This window comes from Pipra filicauda, unplaced genomic scaffold (assembly GCF_003945595.2).
Source record: "Pipra filicauda isolate LSUMZ 115617 unplaced genomic scaffold, ASM394559v2 scaffold34_size3990699_pilon, whole genome shotgun sequence".
Classification (NCBI taxonomy): Eukaryota; Metazoa; Chordata; class Aves; order Passeriformes; family Pipridae; genus Pipra; species Pipra filicauda.
This window is the reverse complement of record NW_024104476.1, coordinates 1749660-1776723: the sequence shown is the minus strand read 5'-3', so window position 1 is coordinate 1776723 and position 27064 is coordinate 1749660. Positions and strand designations below refer to the sequence as shown.

Here is a 27064-nt window from a genome sequence, read left to right as displayed (position 1 = left end):
CCTGTTGTCTTGCGGAGAGAGGAGCCTGCACTGGAGCTGGTTTGCTGGCAGGACTTGTGACCCCATGGGGGACCCACACTGTAGCAGCCTGTGCATGAAGGACTGTACTCCATGAAAGGAACTCACGCTGGAGCAGTTAATGAAGAACTGCAGCCCATGGGAAGGACTTACATTGAAGAATTTAATGGAGAACTGTCTCCTGTGGGTGGGATTCCATGCTTGGAGCAGGGGAAGAGCGTAAGGTGGAAGGATCAGCAGTGATGCATGCTAAACTGACTGTAATGCCCATTCCTCATTTAGGAGTAACTTCGAGCCTGGGAAGAAGGGACAGGTGGGGGTAAAGCTGTTTTAAGGTTTAGTTTTTATTTCTCATTCTTCTACTCTGATTTGATTGGTAATAAAATTAAGCCTGTTTCATTCAAGTTGAGTCTATTTTGCACATGATGGTCACCGGTGAGTGATCTCTTCCCTGTCTCTATCTTGACGTTTCCTCGTATTTCCTCTGTCCTGTTCAGCTGAGGAAGGGAGGGATGGGCACCTGGCATCCAGCCAGGGTCAACTCACCACAGTCATTCAAACCTCAGCTGCATTTCAGGACCTGAGTTTTAGTTTTCTGGAAGAAGAAAACTGCAGACCCAGCAGCCCTCAGTGATGTGTCAAGGAATGTATTTCTTGTACAACTCTTGTACAACTTGTACAATACTCCAATCTGAGGTATTAAGAACACATAAGCCAAACGTCATAGTAGCTTTTTCAAAAATAGTTGAAACACAGCTTGAATTTTTAGGAACAGTTTAACCAACTTTTTTAGTTTCAAAAAACAAAACAAAACAAAAGAAAACAAACCACCCCAAACCAAAAAACCCTAACCAAACTGTGTCCAGTTTTTGAGTGGACAAGCCACATAAAACTATACAAAATTATTTTCTTACTTTCTCACACCCCCTCACCCTCCATCCCCTGCCCCAGTCTTTTTTGTTAAAAGAACATTGTTTTATGCCTGCTTAATATTGCAGGTATTAAAAAGTTTTCATTGGAACTTCAGTTTTAATGATGTGCATATAAAATGAAATGTCATAAACGTAAGGCAAAAAAAACAATTTTGTGACCTGTTTATATTTAAAATATGAAAAAGGTCTGTGTCTAAATAACTCTGAAATATTATTTGAAATTTAAAATTTACAATACTAAAATATTTTTTGTTACATTAAAGCATTCTTATCAAGGAAAACAAATGTTGTAAGACTTCACTGGTCTTAACTAATGTACAAAAAGAATAAATGGGGGTGAAGTGGAAGGTTATCGTAACCTTGAAGGCATCTTGAATTTCCAGAGGAAATCTGAGCTTAGAAGTTTGCTTTCTGGTTGTAGCCAATAGTTTCTGCTTTGACCTGCAGTACAAAAACCTGATGCATCTGTACTGTGGTTCTGTGTAGTACACAAGCCTTACTTGATGTTACTCTTGTGGCATGAAGGCTGGATAGCTATGACAGTGTACTACAGGAAGAGTTTGTGCTCCACTTTTTTCTAATATTCCTGTAGAATTCTGTCATTTCCCCCTAAGAAAGTTCAGGTTTCTGAATAGGCTGCATTTTCTTTTTAGTAAATTAGAAATTGCTGTGCTTTTTAGAGCCCCATGCGTTATTTAATTCTAAATGATGCTCATATATAAAAATTGTATTTGATTGACTGTTTGGTCATCAGATGTAACTCAGAGAAGAATGGTACCTAGAAAATAAGTGGGAAAAATATTAGGATAGAAGTATGCTGAAATTATGTTTAATTTGATGACAGGTGTGCTTGTTATAAAGCTACATTATTGAACTAGTTTGTTTCCCAAGTTTTTATGGAACTAATAAGTTTCACCAAAGCCAAAGTGTAAAATTCTGCATTACTTCAGAACAAATGATACAGGATGCTCCAAACCAGAGAATGATATCCAAATGGAGGAAATCTGCAGTTAAGGTTAAAATCCGTGTTAAGACATGAAAATGGCAAGTAAAGTAACTGATTAACCATGATTCCTCCCTTGAGGAATATTCAGTATTAGCTAGTTTCGATAAATGCTATCAATGTTTGGAATCCTAAAATAAAATAAATTGATTCTTCAATACAATATTTTAAAATTATTTTTCTTTCATTTGTAAGAATGAAACATTTGAGTTGCAATTCGCACACTGTTAAGAAGCTATAACCAATACTTTTGTAACATTGGCTAGAAATGTATGGAGGGCTACATAGAAAGAGGAAAATTCTCTGTTAAGACATGATATGGGGAAAATATTTAATAAAAGTAAAGAAAAAGTGCTGACCTTTTTTACTGGAAAAACATAAAATCTTGATTGTATATTCTCTGAAATTTACCATAACATTGTAGCAATTGTCAGATATTTCACTACTAGTAGACATGAGAGTAATTAATAAAATTAACCTGTATGTCCACACAGAAATTGTGGGGTTTTTCTATGTAGTTCATAGCTCTGATATTCTAGAGAAAAAAAATCTATTATTCTTTAATAGTATGTTGTGTTCACAATTTTGTTAAACAAAATTATGCTGAAACATGATAGTTTTCATTATCTTCCATCCTTGTATTTGCTCTACTTTCACTAAGAAAAGGCATATTAAAGCCATGGCTATGTTTACAGATGCAGGGAAGCTAAAAGTTTTCTTAGTTTTTCAGTGTAGGCTGTAAATAGACATTCTAAGCTATATGAAATACATATAGAGATTTAAGTGACACGTTTTTAACAGTTTTGAGAATAAGTACAACACACTACCAAAATAAATTAATAAAATGTTTATGAAAAAGTTGTATCTGTCAGTTTCTCCAAGCAAATTACGATACACTCTTTAGATCTTCTGTCAAGTACAAGAATACTTGTTCAAACATGCCTTCCATCTGTAGATTGTAATAGAGATTTACAGTTAGAAAGTTTGAAAGTATTCTTCAGTGGTTCACTTTATGACCCTTCACTGCCCTTCATTCTTCATAAATGTTAGATCAGTTTGTTAACATGCTGAGACACTAGAGGAAGTTCTAGCACTGTACTACACTCAAGATACTTGAAAATGGCTCATTTTGCTCTTACCATGTGTGTTTATCTCCTAATACAGATAATTAGTATCATAAAACCTCTTAAGGTTAAAGTTTATTTTTTCTTCTTAGAAAGAAAGGTTTCTTAAAGACTTATATGTAGTTTTTGGAGCTATAAAGCAGCTTCAGGTAATGGACAAGAAGATGAAATGCTCGATTTTACAGTATTTCTTTTGCTTCTGTTCCTGTAACTTTCTTGCCTCACTTGATTCCCAGTTCTCAGTCTCTAACACATTTCTCCTTATGCTGTTAAACAATTGGCAGAGCAAAATAAAAGACACAGCTTTAAAAAAAAAAAGAGGTCAAATTCATGTAACTCATGAATCTGTAAGAGACAAAAAAATTAACATACCCTGTATTATTTAGAGAAATGAAACATTAGGAATCTGTGCATTTCTGAATTCTCCAAACCCTGAGAAAGCTAGGAAGTGGTTTGATATGTAGATAATTAGTATTACAGTTGGATAGCAAATGTAATTGGTTTAGAAGAAGCTTTTTACTTAAGCAGCACATTTCAGGTAACTTCAATGCTATTAAAGTACGTGATATACAAAATAAACCTCAATGCAGAGTATGGAGATGCATTCAGATTGGTTTGGATCCGTCTTCTTGGAATCCTAAGCCTCTGGATAATAAATAAGAATGGAAGTATTCTGTCTGTCTCACAAAAATAACTGCTGCCATTTCATATATATCAGCAATAAATGTTTTAGCAACTATAACCATCATAGTTTAGAACCACCAAACAAGTCAGTAACCAAATGAAATTGTAGGGACCTGCATTGTTTTTCTTTTGCAAGATAAAGGAGAGGTAGACAAGTTTACATTCACATCCTTCCCTCTCATACTCCAGGGTCTCTGGTTATCTGTTGCTGTTTTATTCAGTGCAGCTGACACTACTTATCTCCCCTGTGATTTTTGAGCTTGGGTCTTAAGCTGTGGATGTGTGTTACAAATAATTCTCTCAGATAATTTTTTCAGATATAAGATTGCCAAGGGAAAAAAAATTCTTGAGTTACAGATGTTAGTAAATGAAACAGGCACAGAGCACTAGTAGAATGCGCTGCCTTTTCTAAGATGTATAAAAACTGCAGATAATTTGCAGATGAGTTTCGGTTATAAATTTAAAGTTCTTAGTCTTGCTGCTTTGCAATTTTGCTTTGACATTCTTAAATGTCAAGTGCTCTCTTGGGAAATGAGGAGCCATAATTCTTGCAAAAAAATTAGGAGCTGCTGAGTTAAACATCTTTCCTTGAGATGGTAGGTGGAAAGGTAACTTCACGGAGTAACTTCTGTGCCACCTGAGAAGACTTCACTCTCTCCTCACTCATCTGGCTGTTCTTTTAAAGACAAAATTATACTGGTAGTTTTAGATACGCTTTTTAAGCCAGTGAAAGAAATACAGTCTGTATATGTTTGGTGAGTTTGTAAAAGGTAGGTAAATTATAACAGTGGCTCCATAAAGAGTATTTTATGTTCCTTCATTTCTTCCCTGTCTTTCCATGCCAGTCCAGTTGCAAACATGCTTTTGTAAAAGACCCAGTTTTAATGTAATGATGGCCAAATATAACCGCATGTTCTGATGGAAATAAAACGGGTAATTTTGTCGGAAATGTGTTTCCATCTGCAGTCCTGCCTATAGGAGTGCAAATTACTGGACTATAGTGGCATGCTACCACTATCTTTGGAAAGGGATGACAGTAATTGTAAGACCTCTCTACAAATGTCAGAAAAAGCTACCTGCACCTAATGATAGTTTCATCCTAAATTCAGAAGGGGCAAGTAGAAAAGCTGTCTTGGAAGGGGATAGATGATTTAGGTGAATGAATATGTATAAAAAATGAGAATACCACTGGATCATGGAAAGGCGTTGAATTTCTATATGCATCAGAAATTGCAGCTTCCATTCACAGACGTGCTTTTTATCAAACGTACAACTGCCACTGTCAGCAACATAATTTTTTGCATAAGGAGAGCTGGTAGAAGAAGGAAAGTTATTAAACTATGAAGTTTGTTCTTTTATTAATATGCCCAAAAGATAAAAATGTATTTCCCAGACTGTTGAAGTTTGTAATTTTTTTAACAAATGGAATACACTAACTAGGGATAAATGGATATGAGAAATTGTCTGCATGATCCAATAAATTTTCGTAAGGAGTAATTTATGGACTTTATTAAAAATTAAGGTTTTCTATTTTCAGAAATTCTCTAGAGGCAATTCAAAAGGAAATGTTTCTGTTTGAAGTACCCCAAATTCTAAGAAATTATTTCCATTGAGCACAGGTCAATAAAGCACATTTTTCATTGTAAAATACTTGTTTTGTTTGTTACGTTGGACATCTAAGCTCTTTCCTCCCATAATATATATAGATATTAAAGACTGATCATAAGAATTAACATGGATCTGAAAATTCCATTGCATTCTATACATTGCTTAGATGAGTTAATTAAAGCTGTATTTTTTATATGCAAGGGATATTCTTTATTTGATTATGTCGTTGTTTGAGGCGCCAGTCAGACCTTTCCCATGGATATGGCTTTCTGTGTTTGTGAGATATCATGACCTGAACCAGATACATACAGTCATTGCTACAGACCAGATATTCCATAGGGAGACATCCCACAGGCAAGAAAGTAATGCTTTTTTGATGGTGAAGTCCTTCCTGAACCTCTAGGAAACACCTGTCATTCACTGATATTCTTTTTCTTATATCCATGCAGTTAATGGGATTTGGGAGGACTGGTTACCAACCTTGCACTTGTAGGTGGTTATGATCAGCTGAAGAGGTGAAACTGCTCATTGTATTGAAGCTCAGGGTAATATTAAAGTCTTGTATCTTGCCAGACTACTGTTACGTTTTCTTTAAAAGCTTTAGAAGATAAATAATGTTTTCAAAAGTCTATGGAAGAGAAGGTTATGTAGTTGTGCTGTATCCTGAGATCTGAATAAACTAAACAGAACTTAACTGATCCTGATTCTCCACTTAAGAGTTCTCCTATACTAAGCATGATTTCAGTAAGGGTGACTTTATGTTTTAAGAGATGTCTGATGCTGTAGGAAAGTAATGGGCTGTTTTTCTCCTCCTCTTTTGAGCAGTTTTGGTATGAATCATGATGGGATTGGAAATTCCTGTGGGACCAAAGGTCATGAAGCAGCAAAGCTAATGGCAGCTCATATTACAGCAAACACCAATCCTTTCTCTTGGTCAGCCTGCAGTCGGGATTACATCACCAGTTTTTTAGAGTAAGTAATCTCTCAAGAAAAATGAGTTTTCAAAAAATTTACACTTTTTGGGATCAGTCGTAGAGATATAGTGATGTGTTGTGATTGTATACATTTTTAGAAGGAACAGACAGAATTATAGAAAGTCTTTTTTTTTGTAGATTACATTTCTGTGAAATGGCAAAAGTTTCTTTTGCTCAATTCCCCACCTTAACAGTTCTCATTTTTAATCTTCTCAAAACATTTTGAAGTGCTGATCATACCTCATTACTTCATTAATATGGGGGTGAGAAATAGAGATGGGCAGAATTTGTCTATGAATGTTGAGAAGTATATTTTTTACTACGTACATAATGTGAGGAATTCTAATGAAGGGAAGAAGGTTATGACCCTGTTCCCTGTACATTTCACTCTTAACATGTTTTTCATACAGTATTTTGGGTTTTTGTCTATCAGTGTTCTTTGATACCATTGGTGAGATTATAGGAGAGAATGGCATAGGTCTTTATAGTAATACCTTAAAATTGTGCTAACCTCTATTACCACTTCTTGGTGATTTTTATCCAGAAGTAGATTGCTACCTGAAATTTTCCTGTGAAAAAATCCAAAGTCAAAATATGTTATTCACCAAATGTGCTCATATCAATGTATACGTTGGTATAGATGGTGCATAATGAAGACTTTGTGTGTTTTAAATCGTGGAAGACAAATACATAACTATCAGTTCACTGAAAACAGTTTAATATCAGATTTTTTTAAATGCTGAAAGGTGGACTTTACTGGAGGTAAATGGCAGTTTGTTGGTAGGTTCAGTGTCATCAGCGCAATCATTCCTTTAAGAAATAAAGGTTGTTCAGTAATTCTGGCACTTACTGTATTTTAGGAGATGGACTTAAACCAGTCAAGTTTCTAACTATGAGACTACTACGAATAAAATGAGCTTCTCCTCCTCTTTCAGGGATCTAACCTCAGAATAAGGTGCTGTATTCTGAATCTTATCTGGAGGGAACCATCCAGAACAATACCTTTGGGTTGGTTCAAATGTGAAGGATCACTGAATTGGGCTGAAGAGGTGCTTCAGTTCCCCATAGAGTTAGTGAGCAGAGACAGACATTTAATGGTGGTACTATTCAGTGGAAGAAAACTTCTCATCAGTTACTGTAATAGGTTAAGGCATTTTGTATCATGCCACTGAACAATGCAGCCACATGGTTTTATGAACTCGTGCATTTAAGATTAGTGTCTAAAATAAAGCACATTAAGTCCTCCTTATGTATATGTGTGTGTGATACAGGCTTCTCACAATGTCATTTGGTTTTCTAGGGAGATATATATATATGTGTATATATGTATTTATTTAACACTACTATTATTTAAAAAATGTGTTGTAGTTTTATTTTATCATTACTTACATTACTTACAAATTACTTATGTTAATTCAGTGCTGTTTCCACTAGTAGTCTTTTTAGTATGTGATTGAAGCCTCATTTAACTATGACAAAGAATATGGTTTTCATATCTCTTTTGAGATTATTTCACAGCTTTGTAGTTCTGATTGTAAGCTTACAGTTCAGGTATTTTCTTGTAGCATTTGAGAGTTTGTTTCTTCATGTTTCATTTACTTCTATTTGTTTCTCTTCTCTGAAAAACTCCATTTCAATCTCGTAATTGTCCTGACCATAAACTGTCTATTGATGAAGTTATAATTCAACAGATAGCTAAGGAGTCATTTTGTATTTATGGGTTTAGAGAAGAAATGTGGTAATATTCTGTGGATTGTATTACATTGTAAATATAATAGAGCTCGTCATTTGTTCATAATGTTCCTGCACAGTTTCAAATTTCAGACTGATGAATGCGGTAATCTTTCAGATTTATACTACCAGTTAAAAACATGTTTATCTTGTATCTTGTTTCAATTGTGGTTTATTTATTTATTTTATTATTTACTGTTAGCATCTCCATTCTTCTTTTCCATTCCCTACGTTTGATTTCTGGTTAAGTTTTGTTTTTAAATCTGTGGGATGCCAGGGAAATTGCAGCTATATCAGCATAAAGCCAGAAGAGTACTCTGTTGAATCTCTTCCCATAGTTCTAATCTCTTCAGGTTTTTTGAGATACTTTTCTGTCATGGCAAGTGTTTGCAATTCTACTTGAATTACTACCATCTGTGGATTTCATTAAAAAATCATTACTGAAGATACTAAGTGATATTTGAGCTAGAGTAAAACAAAAACATACACATAGCAGATTCAATAATAAATTATCTTTTATAATATTTTAGCTGTATTTTTGTAACCTGGAATGTAGATGTTATTTTTTTTTCCAAAGCCACCTTGGATAAACATTATTTTACACGTTGTAATTATTATAGATTTTCCAGTTGTATAGGATACTGTATTAAATAATTTAGTAAGAGTCAAAGATAACTTTTCTTTCATCTACTAATTCCACAATCTATTTTTAAGTATGTCAGATTTCTCATTTATGCTTATTATTGTCTGTGGTTCTAATATCCTATAAATGAATTGATACTTTTTCCCCCTAAAATATTTGATTTGTTGTTTCATAAGGTAGAATAGTGAAAATTGTAGGGTTTTTCTCCAGTTTCTGCTTTTCTCACCAGCATTTGTGCCATCTCAATGACAGCAGGAAGCTGGTAGAGTTATGCAAGTACTTGCAGGGACAACTGTCAGAAGCCAAGATCGCTTTTTTTACCCATTCACACCTTTCCATAAAGCAGAACAGCTCTAGGAGCTGTTCTACTACATTTCAATTGCAGGTAGTGAACAGTTAGCAAGAAGCAAAGAAAAATAGCAACATTTCCTTGACTGCTTTTATAAGAGCAGAATAGTCTGCATCCTGACAGGAAAAATTATTCTTTATTTTTTCCTCATATTTCTTCATAACTTAGCAACAGATGAGGAAAATGCTGATTTAGGGCTATAGAGCCCAAGCTGATAGATGATGTCGTCTGTGTCACCAGAGAGATTAGACTCTGCACTCTTTCTTTCAGTTTTCCCTCTAGAAGAGCATCTTCATCCTCAAAACAGCTGGCACAGGACCGAGTAGACTAGAACAAGTAAGATAAGTGGCGTTTTTTTCTGTTGTGAATTAGTATGGCTGGTTTAGGATTCATTTAGCTATGTCTAACAAGGATAGAACATGATGGTGTGAAATGCAGGTACCCAAGCAGAAACCTGGGGCTGTGAGTCTGTATGACATAACACAATGCCTGATTTGTCTCTTTGGATCGGGGTAGAAGTTTGGGCTGGGCCATCATGGCACCAGGTTAATGCAACTGGAATGAATTTTGATAGAAGCTCGTTATGTGTTCACAGTATTATATGGTAAGGTAGATTAGTGTGGATTTACTAGTTTACCAGCTTGGGTCACCACCTGAGGAGTAACCATTAAGTATCACTTGGAAGAGACCAGTTCAGTGAGGCACTAGCTGGGAAATAAATTATTTTGCAGGATTGCTGGATGGAGGATAATATGGCTCAAAGGATAACATAAGACAAAGCAAAGCTATGTAGTGCTAATAGATCTACCAAAACTCTTAGCAAGGATGGTCAGTCAGCACAGATGCTGAAATGGCCAAAGAAAATATTTTTTTCCTGGGGAAAACATTCTTTGAAGCATATAATAGCTGTTGTCTGTCAAGCTTATAATAGCTTGTCTGTCAAGCTTTTAGGTAGAATGAAAGATTGACTTAATTCAGTTTATCAACTGAATTGTTCATAAGTACTTTGCAATGGTTTTAAATTTCACTAACATTGTATGGAACTAATTAAAGAAATACTGACTGAGAATTGAATGCTTGGAGAGCAGTGTCAGAGAACAGAGATTCCTGTGAGAGGAGTAGAAACCCTTGATATCTCTTCATAGGAGAAATGAACCAACCTTCAATGCAGCATATATTTATACAGTATACCTGTGGAGCCATGCAGATACCTAGATGTAGATAAGAGAACTTTCTACTTACAATTCTTTGTTCAGTTACTTCTGTGTTTTGTTATAACAAAAACTACGTGATTTCTGGGATCATAGTTCATTTATCTTGTCAGTATCAGATAGGAGAAGGTGTTAGAAGCAGCCAAATGGCCAACTCTGTCTTTCAAAGTCTTTCGAAGATGGAGGGTAACCAAGAGTCTTTAAACTATTTGAGTAAGATCTATCACAGGAAATTCTTGGAGAGTCTCTACAATTGCCCTACGGCAGGATTTAGATATTGGACTACACCTTTCTCTGTCTGGAAGGGAGCCAAAACTACCTTGGTCCAAGCAAGCCCATGCAGACAATATAAAAAAAGGTATTCAATGTTCTGGTGCAGACGTCGTCTAACCAAGAATCTTAAACGTACAAGTGGATATGCAGGATACATATAGGATACATCTATATATGCCTCATATGCTATCTGTGGCACATTGGCCAGTTCCCTGGTACTCCAGAAATGTAAAGTAACTTCTAAAAAAAAGGATAAGCCAAGACTAGTTTTGAAAGATCACATGAATCACATAAAAATTTCATATCTTTCTCTACAGATCTACAGTATTATATAGCTAAACTTTGGATTATAATTTGCTTCTTTTTTCTTTAAAATATACTAGAATTTTTTTTTCCTAGCAGGTAACTGAATAAAACACGTGTTCCTCATTTGCTGTAGGTTTCTGAAACTTGTGTTTTACTTAAAAAGCTACCTAGTTAAAAGAAGACCCAAGCGTTTCTGTGATCTTGGGGTGGCAGGGTGGTTTTGAGCGTTGACTTTGCAAGTATTACTCTGTATCTAGGCCCTTGTGAAGGGCAGAATCATCGGCAGATTTTCATTAATTATTCTTTTTGTAGAGTGTTTGATGAAATAAATGATTGGTCCAGTATTTTATAGCTTAGTATCTCCCAAATTGTTAAGACCAGATTTTGGTAGAGGCATGGTTTTTATGGATGAAACAATAGATTTGACTTAATATGATGCTGGGTGAATAAAATAATGCTTTAGAACACAGGAAAGTTTGGAGAAAAGTATACATTAAAGAAATAGCAAATTACTACCACCAGCAAAAGAAAAATTGAGTGTGATGAAAAGATGGTGCAAAATTAGAGAGTCTTTGCTATGAAATAGCAATAATAAGATGTAGAGTCAGCCTTGCACAAAAGTTTGGAAAGAAGTAGATTCTTATCAGGACATGATTGTTGCATCTGAATTTCCCTAACATACAAGCATGTTTTCATTTAGTAATTATATTCAAGATCATTTTAATTTTAAACATACCACTCCAAATCACATTTCTATTATTTATGTCCTGATTCTGCAGATATTTATGTGATTATCTGTAGTCTTGAGCAATCTGCAGAGTTTTTTTGTTAATGTCAAGTAAAGCAGCTTTTGTAACCTGTACAGAAATATATCCTGGTGCTCTCTAAAATCAGTTTTTACTCATAAATATGCAGCAAGGATTCTGTTAGGAGCCTTACATGTAACTAACTCATGCTTTTATTAATATGTATATGTAGAAATGCTCTATGTTTATTGTTAATAATTTTTACTATTGCTTTTTCATTATATGTGTAATTTGGTATCAGAATTAGATAAAACGTATACTGTCAGTATATTTATGTATTTAATTGTTTAGCTATAACAGATATTCACAAATATTTATAATTAATTCAATTTATCATCATTGAATGTAGCTTTCTTTATAGTCCATGTCATTATTACGAATGAAGCTATTCTGTAACATTCAAAATCTATTTTCAGAGCCAGTGTTCTGGTATATTTTGTTCAACCATTGAAGGATTTGTATGGTACTGTGTAAGTTGCTGAGATATTTGGGAATAGATACTGCAATAGGAACATAGTCCCTGAGATATCTACACCCGTGGTTCTTGCTTTTTCTCTTTTTTGACCTTGGATACACAGTGATATTTGTGCAGAGGTTTTGCATTGTTCAGTCTGTAAAGATTTAGAAACATTTAATCCCTGGTTGCTGTTAATTTAGTTGAGCACTTAGCAGTGACAGCGTGTCTGAGATCTGAAGCTTCTATAGAATGTTCTAGTAGCCTTGATACCCTTCCAAAGAGAAGAATAATTTGCTATTCTATGATATTAAAATACAAAAAATGTTTAAATTATATTGTAGAGTGTTTTAAAATTATCTCTGGAGACACTACACTGGAATACTGGGATGAAATAACATCAAGCTTAGCTATTTTATAATTAAGTTCCACTATTGTCCCATAAAATGTCATGAAATCAACCACAAATTAGGAGAATGCTAAAGTCTTTGAGTACTAGTAGTACCTTGTAGAGTAATAGACTGTAAGGATCAGTTTGAGATCATCTTATTTGTATTTCAGATTCTAAAGATTTGTCTACCCTGTGTTCAGAAATGTAAATGCTCTGCAGGTATATCCTGTAGATTTTTTGACTTGGTATATTCTTCCTGTATAAGATAAAATCACAAAGCACAAAAGTAATTGTGAGTAGAAATTTTCTAAAATTGGTGATCTGAAGGTATTTGGGCATTCTTTTCCTATCTTTTTTTACGTGTACACAAACGGCTTTTTTCCACTTTTGTAGGCCTGACTAACCATTAGATCTCTGTTTATGGAGTGCTCCAAAACTGTTATTCTCCTTGGACCCTTTTGGTTCATTCCCCTAGAGTTAGCTGAAATTTTTTTCTCAACTCTCTGAGTTTCGCTTTGGTGGAGCAAAGAGAAAGAGAGAAGAAGGAGGATATAGGCTCAAGAGTATTGCACCATTCCGAAGTCTTGTAAAAGTTTCCTGGAAAGGTTATATGGTCCTTGGTCCATATTCATCCTTTGCACAGCTTTGGTCAGACCTTTCATAACTAATGGAAAGTCTCTGGTTTTATTAATGCGTTTATAACACATGCCATTTCTTTTCCATGATACTTCAGTTCACACAATACAGTATCAGAGATCAGTTTTGTTCAACTACTTGGGATAAATCATAGAACTGAAACAGAAGGAAAGCAAGAAAGATTTTCAGTCTAGTAGCTAAAAAGCGAATGGCTTCTCAGTATTCATTTTCTCACTTTTTTACTACTACAACAATATTTAATTATGGTGAGAATCCTGTTATTAGAGCAGAAGAGTTGTATTTTTGTATTTAGTACAAGGATTTTTGACTTACATTTCTGCAATTACATGTCTTTTGGAGTGGGTATAGACTTCAATCACTTTGCAGTGGTCTTTTAAACTCGGTACTATTGGAAATCTATGGAAATGTTCCCATAATACGGCAATACTAGCTCAAGCTGATGCCAAATCCCAAACTTCTCACTGCTTGTTTAAGCAAAGATTCTGTCTGCAGTTTATTCCAGACATTACAGAAAAATCAGATTGTATTTGAGTTATTTTCACACTGGAATTACTAACATGTACTCCTCATACACACAAAACACAACACTGAAATATTTCAAAAGAATGAAGGATGTTTTCCCAACTTCTGCTATTAGAATATATATATCTACTTGCAGTAATTACCTGGAATAAAGGGGAAAATACATTATTTTTTTAATGCCAGAACCACACAGATTCAGGGAAGTTTTGAAGGTAGATTTTAGCTGACAGGATATGTGTGTGCAGGTAAATCACACTGAATTCCTTGGAATTAGTCACCAAATACTGTATTTTTTCAGTATTTACCTGGTTCTTGCGATAGTTACTACTTGCTGCCTTCTGAAATGGTTGGCAGTTGTTTGTTTCTTTGTTTTTCCAAAGGATCTTTTGTAGTATTTCAAAGACTTAAATAAAGTAGGGTTAAAATGAGAACATAAAATGTGTGGTTACGAGAGGCTTTTTGTGCTCTGTTTTTATCTGCAGATGAAAACTATAGAAAATTGGAAATCTCAAAAAAAGCAGTGTAGAACGTTCACTTCTGAAATTATGTTCCTTTGGCAAGGTGCATGGAAAAGATTTGGGAAAAAACAGAACATAAGTGCTGGCAAAATTGGTAGGAATGTCGGAAAAATATTTTAAGTGTTGGCATAAGAATTCTTTGACAATCCTCACTTATTCACAAGTGAAATGAAAGTAAAAAAGCATCTGTCCTCTTTTATGCACACTGACCAAATAAAACTGAATAATTATGTTTAGTAAAATACAAAGTTTTCTAAACAACTCCATCTGCATTTGGCTTTCTCTGTTATTTATTCCACTACAGTAAAATTTCGTGGTTGAATATGGGCATATTTTGGACAAAAAAGTCGTCCACTGAACAAAATATAAAAGAAGAAAATACTGAAGTTTTCAAAGATGATTGTCTTGGTTCTAACATAAATTTTTAAAGACAAAATATTATTAATACAGTAGAAAAGATCTTGGATTCATAGAAATTTTTTCACTCACCCTAGTATAAGCAAATTTGAAGATCCTGCAGAATATTTACCACTGTAACCATTTTCGTCACTCAAATGGAAGAAGAACTTGCATGTTGAGGTCCTAATCCTATAAATATTTTGTCATGTTGAAACTCAAATGTGTTTTAGTTTTACATTATCTAATTGAGCTGCTCATATCTATAAAATTGGGCTTAGCTGTTTGAAGGATCAGGAGGATTACTATTAATTGTAAACTGAATTTCTTGGGTTTGCCTAATTTGTTTATTTTTCATTCTATGACCACATGTAGTTGTTCTTCAGTGAAAACAAATAGGAATCCTAAACCAAAATGAAAATCAGTCTTGTGTGGCTCAGAAATTATCACATTTTTAAAAAGTATAATTGATGAAATTATTTCATAATCTAAAAGAAGCAATTTTGTTAATAATAATGATGAAAAATTAATTTCTTAATTACTTCTAAATATTTTCTCTTGTTACTATGGGTGTATCATCTTACTGTTTGTTTATTGTAATCCTACTTGTTTCACACCCAGTGCTGTTAAAAGTAAGAACTAGATACATAATATCATTACTGTGATTTACAGTCAGTAGAATTCCTAATTGATTTGGTCCTTTATGTTGAACAGTTCGGGCCGTGGTACTTGCCTTGATAATGAGCCTCCCAAGCGTGACTTTCTTTATCCAGCTGTGGCCCCAGGTCAGGTGTATGATGCTGATGAACAGTGTCGCTTCCAGTATGGAGCAACATCTCGCCAATGTAAATATGGGGTAAGAAGTCTTAATCCTTATGCTCAGTGTTTTTCTTAGTAATTTGTATATATTCCTTTATAACATAAATCTTTAGTTAGTTGTAGTGGGGGTTGCAGATTTCCAAGTAGCATGTCTGGTGCCATTATTCATGAGCAAAGGGTTCATTTTAATCCTTATGCTGCATCTTTTGCTTGAGTCATTTTTGTATACTGTACACTAAAATGTGTGGGTAACAATGAGCTGGGAAAGGCGTTCTTTAATTATAGGGGAAAAAAAGAGCCCAGCACACACAATCCTGCTCCTTGTAAAGTGTAATAGAGAATTTTCCCTGATTTCAGTTAATTGAGATCAGATTCCTGTTGTATTAAGCTTGAAACATGAAATCTGTTGTGTTGGCTTTGACCTTTCAATATAAAGCTACATTTTGAAGTTACTTTTATACTTGTATTAATTGGTCAGATCTGATTTTATTTTCTTATTTGGTGGTTGTTTTGTTCCTTTTTTTCCGTGACACTGAGTTTATTGTTTCTCACATTATTCAGATATGTTTTTGGAAAGATGAATTATGATTATGGGAACAGAGGAACATGAAGCTAGATAGCTGAATATAATACTGAATAGCAAAGTACTAGCAAAGATTTATCTTCAAGTACCACTGTGAAATAGTTAAGGTAAATAAATTTACAGTAGAAATAAAAACCTGCACATGTAGGTCATATGTTATAAATACTTACTCAAAATCTTACAGCCCAAAGTATGTAGTTAAAGGATGCATTCTGCTGTGATTGTTATCAAATAGTTAGCTGAGACTGACATCCTTGAGAATATATCTTGTGGTTTAAAATTAAATAGTTTTAATAATTTTTGATTTTTAGATTATTCAAATAAAAGAATGTAATAATACAAAGAAATTCTGTTTGTAATATCTTTGGGGTGATAAATACAGTATTATTCCTGGGATACCTCTTTGGCAGATGGCATTGTGGAAAGGATTTAAAAGCTATGTAGCTGGCTGACTAGCTCACTGGGTCTTCTACTCCTGATTCCTCATCAAGCCTCTTTTGGCCTTTATTGTTCCTGTGTAAGTTTTCACTTCCCATCACTGTTTTTTAATGGCCCTATTTCCTGTCCCTTCATCTAAGTAATACCTCCTTAAAAATTTTCTTTTTTCTTACAAATTTTCACCATACTCACTCTTTTATTTGCACACTAAGGAAGTCTGCAGGTATTTAATCCATGATTTATAGCCCAGCCTTTGGAGATGTATTGTATTTTAAATTAAACTGGAAAGTTCATAATGTGCAAAACCTGACTTTTCCACATACATGTGGGTTTCTTTAAACACCAGTGAACTGTGCAACCATTGTTGTGATGATCATGCTGCACAGTACACATTCTTAAACCAGTTCCTAAACCACAAATAATCGGAAGTAATGAAGATGTGTAGGTAATCTTGGCTTTCTGCCTTCTGCTTGCCTTTTTTTTTTAAAGGCCTTTTTTTGGAATTCCCTTAGAGTTACAGAAAAGAGGACAACCCTTAATTGAGGCAATGGTTAAATGAAGTTATGTCTTCATTACCAGTGCTCTGAATTGATACAGGGTATTGTGTTCCATGAGCGTGCTATCAAATGTGAGCGTAACTTCTAAGTGTCTTGGAAAGAAACCCACTCTATTTTTATAATAGTATTCAGACTGCATATATTAATGAATAAGTTGTTGTGGAAGTCTAGTAATATCCACTCTTTAGAAATAATATGCATATAAAATAGTACCTACATTTAAAAATATTATTCACCATGGCCATAATGCTCTGAATATGTGACCATGATGATTATTATCATACAGATTTGAAGTGATAATTATGAAGGGGGGGAAAAAGGAAGATTGTAGTGCAGATGAAAAATATCTACTTAAGAAAGACTTATTCATATATGAAAGGGTTTTAGGACTGAGTAATGGAACTAGATCTAAATACCAGGACAAACTACATTGAATACTCTTGTGAACTCTTTTATTATCAAAAGTAAACAATCAGTGCTTTGGATATTTCTTTTCAATGTACTACTCACATGGAGATGCCATTAATAATTCACTGATCTTTTTCAAGCAGACATGTGCAACTATGGATGGAAAAACATAGTGAAAAATTACTATTCAACATTGAACGTAGTTTGTATGCTAACTCCTTTCTAGCACTTCTTATAGCTCTTTTTTTTTTGAAGTGTCTGGTAGGACAGGTTTTCCAACATGGAATATAGTGACCCAGAAGGAAATAAATTCTAAATCAGAGTGAAATCAGAGAGAAAATTGCTTGCTTTTTCCTCTCGTTTATGACCTTTACTGATTTGTGATGGCAAGACATGACAAAAGAAACAGTTGAGCTCTCAAAGGCAAAAAATTTACAAGTCTCCTTTGGGCTGTGATGTACATGTTCATATAATTGGTGTTTTTAATGTTACTTGGAAAATCTCCACATTCTTTTTTTTTAGGAATACTGCCACAATCTTACTAACCTTCAGAAAAATTACCTCTTTCAACCATCTAGCTTTAATATTAATTTATGTTCCTTGCCTTTTCTCCCGTATTTCCTCATCCATTCCCTGTGGATGTTTAGTTTAACTGTTTGTTGCTTTTGATCATAGATCATATCCTAGTTCTGCAATGACTTTTGCACAACTAAAGTTGAACCTGTTCTTACTTAGGAAATTGAAGTTAACTGCGTGGAGAGGCGTTTGACCAGTTAAAGCATCAGAACTCAATTACTAAATGGACTTCAAGTTTCTGCTTTTCTGTGTGTTTGTTTACTGACAAAGAGACAATTTGGCATTAAAAGGAGCTTCTTCATGGTTGGTCTGATGCTATTTTAAGGACTAGGTCTAATTAGACTGTTTAGTCACATACTAACAGAACTTTCCTAACAAAAGCATAGTGACCATTGGTCAAATATTTCTGTGTTGTTTAGCACATTATCAGACACTAATTCAAAGTGATGCTTTGGATATTCGAGCTGAAAAAATGAAGCTACACAGTAGCAAGTAGACAACGATCTTTCTAATGTTACATGTGCATTGTTCTTTATACTATACTTTCCACCAGAGACAATTTTACAGAATTTGGGTGAAGAAATAGATACTTTGAATAAAGAAAGTGAAAGGCAACGTCTCAAGCTATTTAAAATATTTCATTTTTAGGATATATTTTCAGATTCAGGAGACCGTTGAATTTACAACTTACAGTGAGCCAAATAGTAATGGTGGAAATTTCACCATATCATACTGACGCATATCTTTTTCCTAAAAGCAATGTATGCTTTCAGGTATCTGTTTGGGATCACTGCAGTGGAAGTTTTGAGGTTGTTAGAAACAGTGCTAATTCCTGTTATGTAGCTATGGGATATGCTACATCTTCTAGGATGATGCAGTGTGGATTTTCTTCTGCTGATTGTCAAGTGTGTTTCAGTTCTTTGCTCTATTTGTATGTCAGTTACTCTGGTAGTTCAGAACCTTTTTCAATCCTTTTGTTTTTTGATTGTAAGAACTTTATAATTGTCTTTTTGCCTCCTTTTCCTTTGAGTATCTGCCTAGTAACAGTTGGCTGCTGGCTGTCTCTGGGTTAACTGAGGAAAGAATTCCAATCTTGACTTTTAGTTTGTCTGCTTTTGAGTTTAAATAATAACTGGAATATGCGTGACTGTAACTTACTGATTTTGTGGTTCAGAATAATGCTTTGCTTTAGAGCTGGTCCCTGTATTCTTAGGACTGAAGCTAAAACCTCAAACATTTTAAAAGCAGTTAATACTTTATGTATGTGGTTGATATTGCTGTGTTGCATTTTACAATCTGTGAAGCTGCTGGCTGCTAGTAACCAGTTTCAGAGATAGTAGCTTACAATTATTTGGTCTATTCTTTTGCATTTTATGCTTTTCCACCAGTGTTGGTCAGCTGACTTTCAAATCCAGGAGAGCAAACACATTACTATACACAATGGTTCTACAATATTTCTACTAGGGCAAAATAGTCTAAATTGCAATTGACCCTTGTAATCGGGTGATAAAAATTTTAATATTCATGAATCAAACTGTCACTTTTTTAGTTAAATATTGGTGTGGTTTACTCCAGTTAAATAAAGAGAGGTATTAAACTTGATGCGGGGGTTTTATAGGAAGGTAGAAGCATATTCTGGAAGCTGGGTTTTTTTTCACAAGGAGAGGCAGAGAAACCATTGGTGTATCTTTGAACCAGAGCTACCAGTTTCCTTTTGTTCCATCACCAGTTGATACTATGGCTAGAAGCTTCCATTCAGTTGAATTTGTACATAATACTTAGTAACTCACCATAAAGTGCCTTTTTTTTTTACCCCAACTTCATATATCATACCATCGCTATGTTGTTTATACTTGGTGTTAGCCAAGCATAAGTAGTTTGATTGCATGGATTTATATTGCATGACTTACAAACTGGTATTAAAAGTACATGTAGACGAAGCAAAGAACTGAAGAACCTGGTATTATACTCTGTCATTTTAATCAACCTTTCCTTTTTTTTTTATTTTGTGAAGTCTGGCTGGTCAATTGAAAAACCTCTCATCATTACTGTGCGGGCCTTTGGTGTTACAAATGATTAAAATGTTGAGTTTTTCTTACATAAGGACTCAGAGGATTGTATTGTAATTAACTGAATTTTGTTCCCTCTTTTTTCTAAGATTATAATGTGAATAGCCAAGGGAAAACCCAGAAGTTTTTCTCTGTCTGAATCCTAAAGTAGTTTTACATTCTTTTTTTTAATAAATTCCTGTAGTCCTCTTTTTTCTTTCTTAGGGACTATCTTGTCTATAAACTCCCTTCTTTTTCTCCTCCTCTCTGTCTTTGTTTTTCTCTTTCTCTCTCTTTCACAAAGAGACACAGATGTTAACACCTCTGTGCCTGCATCTTATGAAAGCTGTTAAAAAGATGAAAGGAGAAGCTGGTGATCAAAGCAGGAGGACTGTATTAGATGATAGTAGAAGCAATAATGAGATTCCAGATAGTGGAGTGCTGTTTGAATAAAGATGGATAGGTTGCATGAGTTTGAAAGGGAACATGGTACTTGGAGGTGATTAACCTTGTGGGCCTCCTGTAGTTTCTGTAAGGTTCAGATAAGCACCCAATATTTAGGAAAGAATGTTGGTAACATAATATAAAGGTAAGATTTAAGATTTGGATTCTATTTCACATTCTTTCAGCATGTTGTGATTCATAACATGCTGCACCACTTAATGAGCATTTGGTAGTAGAGCACTAAAATGGTAACTTTTGGGTGCTTATCTGAACAAAAACTTGAACCTTCTGGAGTTCACCTGTAATTAGTGTCTTCTAGTTTTCGTCATGTTGTCAGCAGTATTTCAGCAATGAGGCTGAAAATACTCTATGTCGATGCTCTTCAGGTCTGAATTGTAAGTTACAATTCAGACTGATGATTTTTATGCTCTATTTTAACAATTGCTCATCAAGAGGTGCAGCATATTATGGATTAAACATGCTGAAGTAACATACAAACCTAATTAAGATTTTAAAATTTTATGAACAAAAGGTAAACCTCCCAAATTATTGTAGTTTAATATGCATTGTGAATGTATTTCCCATCTTATTTTTTTAAATATTATGGGCCAAACTGCTAACTTTTGTTGGAGGTTTTCAAGTGTTGAAAACATTAAGAACAGCACAGCAATTTGATCTTTGCTCATATTACTGAGTTGTCATTGTGCTGTATTGTAACCAATTAGGATGATTATGATCTGGGATGCTTAGATGTTACATAATTTGAAATGCCTATATGTAACTCTGCATGACGCAACAGAAAGAGGCTCCATCATTTATAACACTTAGGCAAAAAGAAGGTAATTTGATTTGCTGTGTTTTTTTCTCTAGATGGTTTCAGCTTTGTTTAATTTACTGCAAATACAAGCATCCGAATTCCAAACTGAAGTCATGGAGCCCTAAGATACACCGTTACAGGTTGTCATCTATCTTGTCTTGATCTTGTGAAAGGCCTCAGCTTCAGTTTATGTTTCCTGGATTTTTAAAACTTTCCCTTGTTTGCTTTACAAATTAGTAGTTACTAAATCCACACATTCGGAGACTGACTTTGAGGTCATTGATTAATTTTCAGTTTATACTTCTTTCTCTTAGCCATTAAATTATTTGAACAAATATAACGTTGACAAAAGATATGTTAGCTTCATCCTGTGTACTCCAGTGAAGAAAAGGTTACCTTAGAAGGGTCATCTGATGTTGGTGGGTGGGTGAGTGCATGCATACGTGTGTGAGCGTGTGAAAAAAAGCAGTATACTTTCTATTAGTGATTTTGGGTCTGACCTTTCCAGGGCAGTTTGTCATATGTTTTTAAGGCTAGCTTATGAAAAACAATTGATTAGAGAGGTTACAGATAACGGTGGTAGTAAAGAAAATGCCTCAGATCAATAACTAAGAAACTAGTGTAGTACCAGGTATAGGATTTGTAGGGTTCAACTGGAGAACAGAAACCTTTATGAACCTTAGTCAGAACTTCTTTGTTTAACTTTTGAAAGTCAGCTGAAAATAAGGAAGACATAGCCATAGCAGGACCTGGTATAATTCCATGTTCATTTAATGCAGTAACAGCACAGATGGATTTTTCACTTCTTTTTAGGTATCTTGTTTGTTTTCAAATGACTGTTAATGTTATTTTTCATTTCGTGTATAGGGTGATGGAGAATATATTTCAGATTCTACTTCTTTTAAATGCAGTACAGCAGGGGAAAATATCATCATTTAAATAAGTTTGGCTATATTTAAAAGAAGTTACAAAACCCCTTTAATTTCTTGGGTTTAATATAAATTACTTTTACAAATCAATGCATCGTGTTATTTTTGTAAATCTTTGATGTTTTGCATAGTTTTCCATGAGGAAGTATTCTCTTGATTTTGGGATATTGTATATCTGTCTCAAACAGAACTCCTTTCTGATTTAAGTAGAGGTTTTTTGCTCAAATAGTAATAGTGTTTTAAAGCCCATAGTAATTTTAGACTACCATCATTTTGTCTTTAGGGATTTATTGAGGCAAACTCCTACTGAAATTAAAGTCTGAATAAGGACTATCAGACTATGTCAGTAATAACGGCTAGTTTTGATATACTGCTTTTCCAAGCAATTTAGAAATAAGTATTTTTCTCTTTTTATGAGGCAGGGAGATGAGTTGATGTGCTTGGAATCATCCTGCAAACAGATGAATGAATAAAATAGTTTTGGAGTGCTGTATCCATTAATTCACACTGTACAGATGATTATTTGTTTGGAATTAAAATGTCTGAGTGGTATTAGTTCAGTGAATTTAGAGGAGTCTAATGCCCCAGAGAAGCCTGAATATACAGAAAGAGTCCTATTGAAAGGAAATTGTTAAATACTCTCATTTGTGGATATGTTAGGCTGGCAATGAAAGACTTATTTTAAATTTTACTTCCAATTATATGATAATACATAGATGGTATACTTATGTAGGCATATCAGAAGTGGAATTTTACACATAAACTCTGGAGCAAAAAACAGAATTCTGGATTTAAATAATCTTGAAATGTAGATGTTTTAAAACTCCAAACTGTTATCCAGATCTGATATTTTGCTTTTGTCTATATTGGAGTGGTTGAAATCTTTGTTTCTTATTTCTGAATTTTTGTTTTTTTCAGAACTTTGAACCAAACTTCACAAAGTCAGAGCAGCTGTTAATTTAGACATTTGAACTTGATCAGAGCTGAAATAAATAGGTCACAAGTAGAATTGTCACAGTCTAACACTTCTAATTAGTGTGACAATGTAAACCGCACATGAAGCATGAACAAGTAAATTACACTAATTTTGCTCAACAAAATGAGAAAGTAAATTACAGATTAAAGTAAATAAGGTAGGATTATGACAGGAACACCTCATACTGTGTCTAAGGAACCCATCTTAGGTTTTCACTTTGAAATCCATGCTGTATTGAAGTTTGAATTCATGTTGATTTAGATGTGAAATTGATTTAGTGTTGAATTTTAGCACCTTAGTCGCTGTGAAATTTGTAACGTAGTTATATTTTTCAAGAGTCTTTGTGGTGTATCTTTTGTTATTTCCTGCTTGTTTTATTTTAAATAATGTGTTTATTTGTGTGTATCTTAATCCAAAAAATTTATCAGCTGAGTGACCATAAAATGGTGATTTTTTTCAGAGATTTAAGTTAAGAAATGTTAGCATTTCTTCAGTGAAAAAAACTAATTTGGAAAGTTCGGCATTGAGTGCAGGTATGCTTTTACAAGTGGCAGTATTTCTCCTAAAAAGAGGCTTAAGAATTTGGTTGTTTTTATAGAGCTATACACTAAACAGGATGAACTAACTTAAGCTTAATTGTCGAAAATTGGATGGAAATCCAGAAATCATCACTACTTATTCCTTATGATTTCAGACCATTCTTATATGTTATTTTTTTAATGGATTTTAAAAAAAATACTTTGCTTTTGCCAATCATGTCACCAGCTGATTTTAAACTTGGGAAAGAATGTTGCATTTTCAAGAAAAGATTCTACTGTTGAACTGTTGGTGCAGCTCCTAGTGAGTAATGTATAAATAATTTAATTTGTATATGCAGTACAATGCAAGAAACATTAATCTTTGGCTAAAACACAGTAGTTATTCCTGTTGATGTGTATAAAAAAGATAGTCTAGGTACCAGATACTCATTCATTACCTCAGAGAAACAATGAACTTGGAGGGAATGGATAATAACTTTACTTTATTCATGCTGTCTTTTCCTTTTTCTCTTTGTTTCAAGGTTCAGCCATAGAATCTATGCAAGGATTTTTTGTAGGATATGATTTCAAGCAGCTGTTAAATAAAATGAAACACTAATGACTACCATAAGGTCATTTTAATTATATGATTCTATTCCAAATTTTAAAAAATACTTAAAAATAGAAAAATGTATAAGCAAGTTCTGAATTCTTACACAGATCCCAAAGTAATACAACAAAGATTATCATGTCAGTAATTTGCCACAAAAGCAAACCACTCCTGATTCTGTTGTGCATACACAGCCGAATTCAAGGGCAACTGAAGCAACCGTGAAGATTTCCAGTGTTCAGGCAACTTTGGATCATACCCACATTATGAATTTCAACTCCCAGCCAGTTTTAACAATGAATCTCCAATGTCAACAGAACTGGCTTAATTTAAATTAATAAATAGGCAAAACCAAATGAGAAAATAAGGTAGGAAAAAAAGACAATTTGTAAACTTCCGTTTGTTTAACACTGACAATATAGGAAAATAGGGTAAGCTAAAAAATTTATAAAAAAACAGCTGCAAATTTTAAAAACCTAAAGGAAGTATTTTGGTATATAGCTCAATAAGTTCTAACTACACATGCACTGCTTTAGCAAGTGTTGCAGAAGAGGTGTGCAGGTAGTCTTAGCTCAAAAACTTTGTTTTTACCTAAAGGAGTCAAAAATAATTGTTGCTTTTTCATTTTTCAAAATTAATAATAACCATTTTAGAAGGTAATTTTGAGTCAGACAATGACAGTAATGGAGACACTGCAGCACATCTGAAGACTACTTCCATAGCAACACTAAAATATACTAAGCCCAGTGTTAGGACAAATCAATAAAAATGTAGTTTTAAAACATTGCTTGCGTGGCAGGTGTAAGTAACACATTCTTGTCTACAATTTGATGCTTCCAGATCCTTTTTTTTTTTTTTGACAGAATATTCTTAGGCAAAATATAGTAGCTTCAAAATTACAGAATATTTCATTGCCATCTATAGCTTTCTTTCTGCAGCCCACTTCTTAATAGTCTCTATTAAAAAAAGATTTGTGTATACATGTGTGCATAAGGACTGATAGAAATATTATAGTTTTATTCTGACCAACTTGCTTCTGCCTTCTTTCCTAGGAAGTGTGTAGAGAGCTCTGGTGCCTCAGCAAAAGTAACCGCTGTGTTACCAACAGCATTCCAGCAGCTGAAGGTACTCTTTGCCAAACAGGGAGCATTGAAAAGGGGGTGAGTAGAAATGATTTACTGTTTGTAGAAACAGTTTATTACTCAAAGACTACAAGAAGAAAGAACTAGAAAATTAGAGTATTTTACAGCAACTATAACAGTTTGAAAAAAAGAGTTGCTATTTCAGAATACACATTCATCCTCATGGAAGTGTCCTACAGAATTATTTCACAATTATTTTATATGTGTATTTTAATAAAACATTTGTCCTTGCTATAAAACTCTGCAGCCTTGAACAACAACAAAAAAACCCCAACCAAAATCTGTTACATTCTCTGTGTATTTTTTTGAGTATTTTTTTTGTAGAAACCCTTTTAGTTTATTCTTTATTATATTTTACACCACTCTTTCATAAAAGCCTGTTACAGCTTTAGGTCTGCCATGGATTTTGAAAATGTGTAACATAAATCTAGAGTCTAAATTCTGTCATTTTGTTAGAAGGTAAAACAATCTTTATTCCTTCAGATATAAGCTGAATCATGCAAGTGTGTAGAAAAAATGTTGCCTCAATAAAAGGGTTTTCTAAAAGCCTATATTTCCCAGTGACCTTTCTGTTTTGACTTTGAACTATTCTTTTAGTCTTCAGTTATGCTTGCATAACTGTTTACCTCTGTAGGATTTTGATGTACAGTCAGATGAACTCTTCTACCTAACAGAAAAATACAGTAAGTTGACGTTGCAGTAGATAAGTCTAGCACTATGGTATATGTCTGAAGATGAGAATTTTGATTTTAAAATGATCTCTGTGTATCAGTAGTTCCAGACAAGAATATTAGAAGACTTTCTCAGTTACAAGGCAAAATCTATGCACATCTTAAAGAGGGGAGAAAAATATCTTAATTAATTTACAAGACCTGTACTTGGGAAAAAAAAGAATTCTGTATGTCTTTTTCAAGATAATGTATTTTATTCAGGTTTGTATAAAGTGAATATTGTTAATTAATGTTGTTACATCAAACAATTTCCAGTATCAGTCCAAGAATTGCTGCATCTGTTCATGAGAATTTACTGCTGCAGATTGGATTTTTTTCCTAACAATGACCAGTGATGTCTGTTCTCATTCTGACTTTTGCTGTACTAGCTGGGCTAGTTTCAACAAAGATAACAGTGCATTTTGAGTTGCAATCTGATGTTTAAACAACAAGAATGAAAGCTTTTGGGCAGCTGTCACAGTTTATTGATGTCACAGCTTGTTGATGGCTTCATTCCGGGCCTGTGACCTAGTATCCTTCTGATGGCTTTTCTGTTCTGAGATTGGAAATACTGGTGAACTATGTGAAGTAGATTTATTGAAGGGGTCATTTAAGAAAGTAGAGTGATTAGAGTTAGCCGATGAAAACAGAGAGACCTTCTCATAGTACCAGAAATGTTACCTTATATTAGAAAATGTTAGAAGCCCTGCTCTTAGATCAGCAGTCTAGGTTTATTTTGGCACCACCTCTCCTTACCAATGACAAAGAGTATTTTACCTCAGTTTATGTTTTTTAAACCATGAGACTACAAGTTGAGATGCTTTTAGGCACTTTACCATGTTCGCTTGTCAGAGGCTTTAATCAGTTGGCTCTCTACAAAACGTCTTTT

The 27064-nt window shown here is 34.0% G+C and overlaps 1 protein-coding gene across 3 annotated transcripts in view; it reads left to right on the top strand.

The window, feature by feature from the left end:
- ADAMTS6 (ADAM metallopeptidase with thrombospondin type 1 motif 6) overlaps positions 1-27064 on the top strand; it is a 151517-nt gene that overhangs the window by 72236 nt on the left and 52217 nt on the right. For all 3 annotated transcript variants that reach the window (XM_027732329.2, XM_027732332.2, XM_027732335.2), the window contains 3 exons: positions 6195-6341; positions 15315-15456; positions 25376-25483. In XM_027732329.2, the coding sequence (XP_027588130.1) occupies positions 6195-6341; positions 15315-15456; positions 25376-25483 (397 nt within the window). The remainder of the gene's footprint in view (positions 1-6194; positions 6342-15314; positions 15457-25375; positions 25484-27064) is intronic.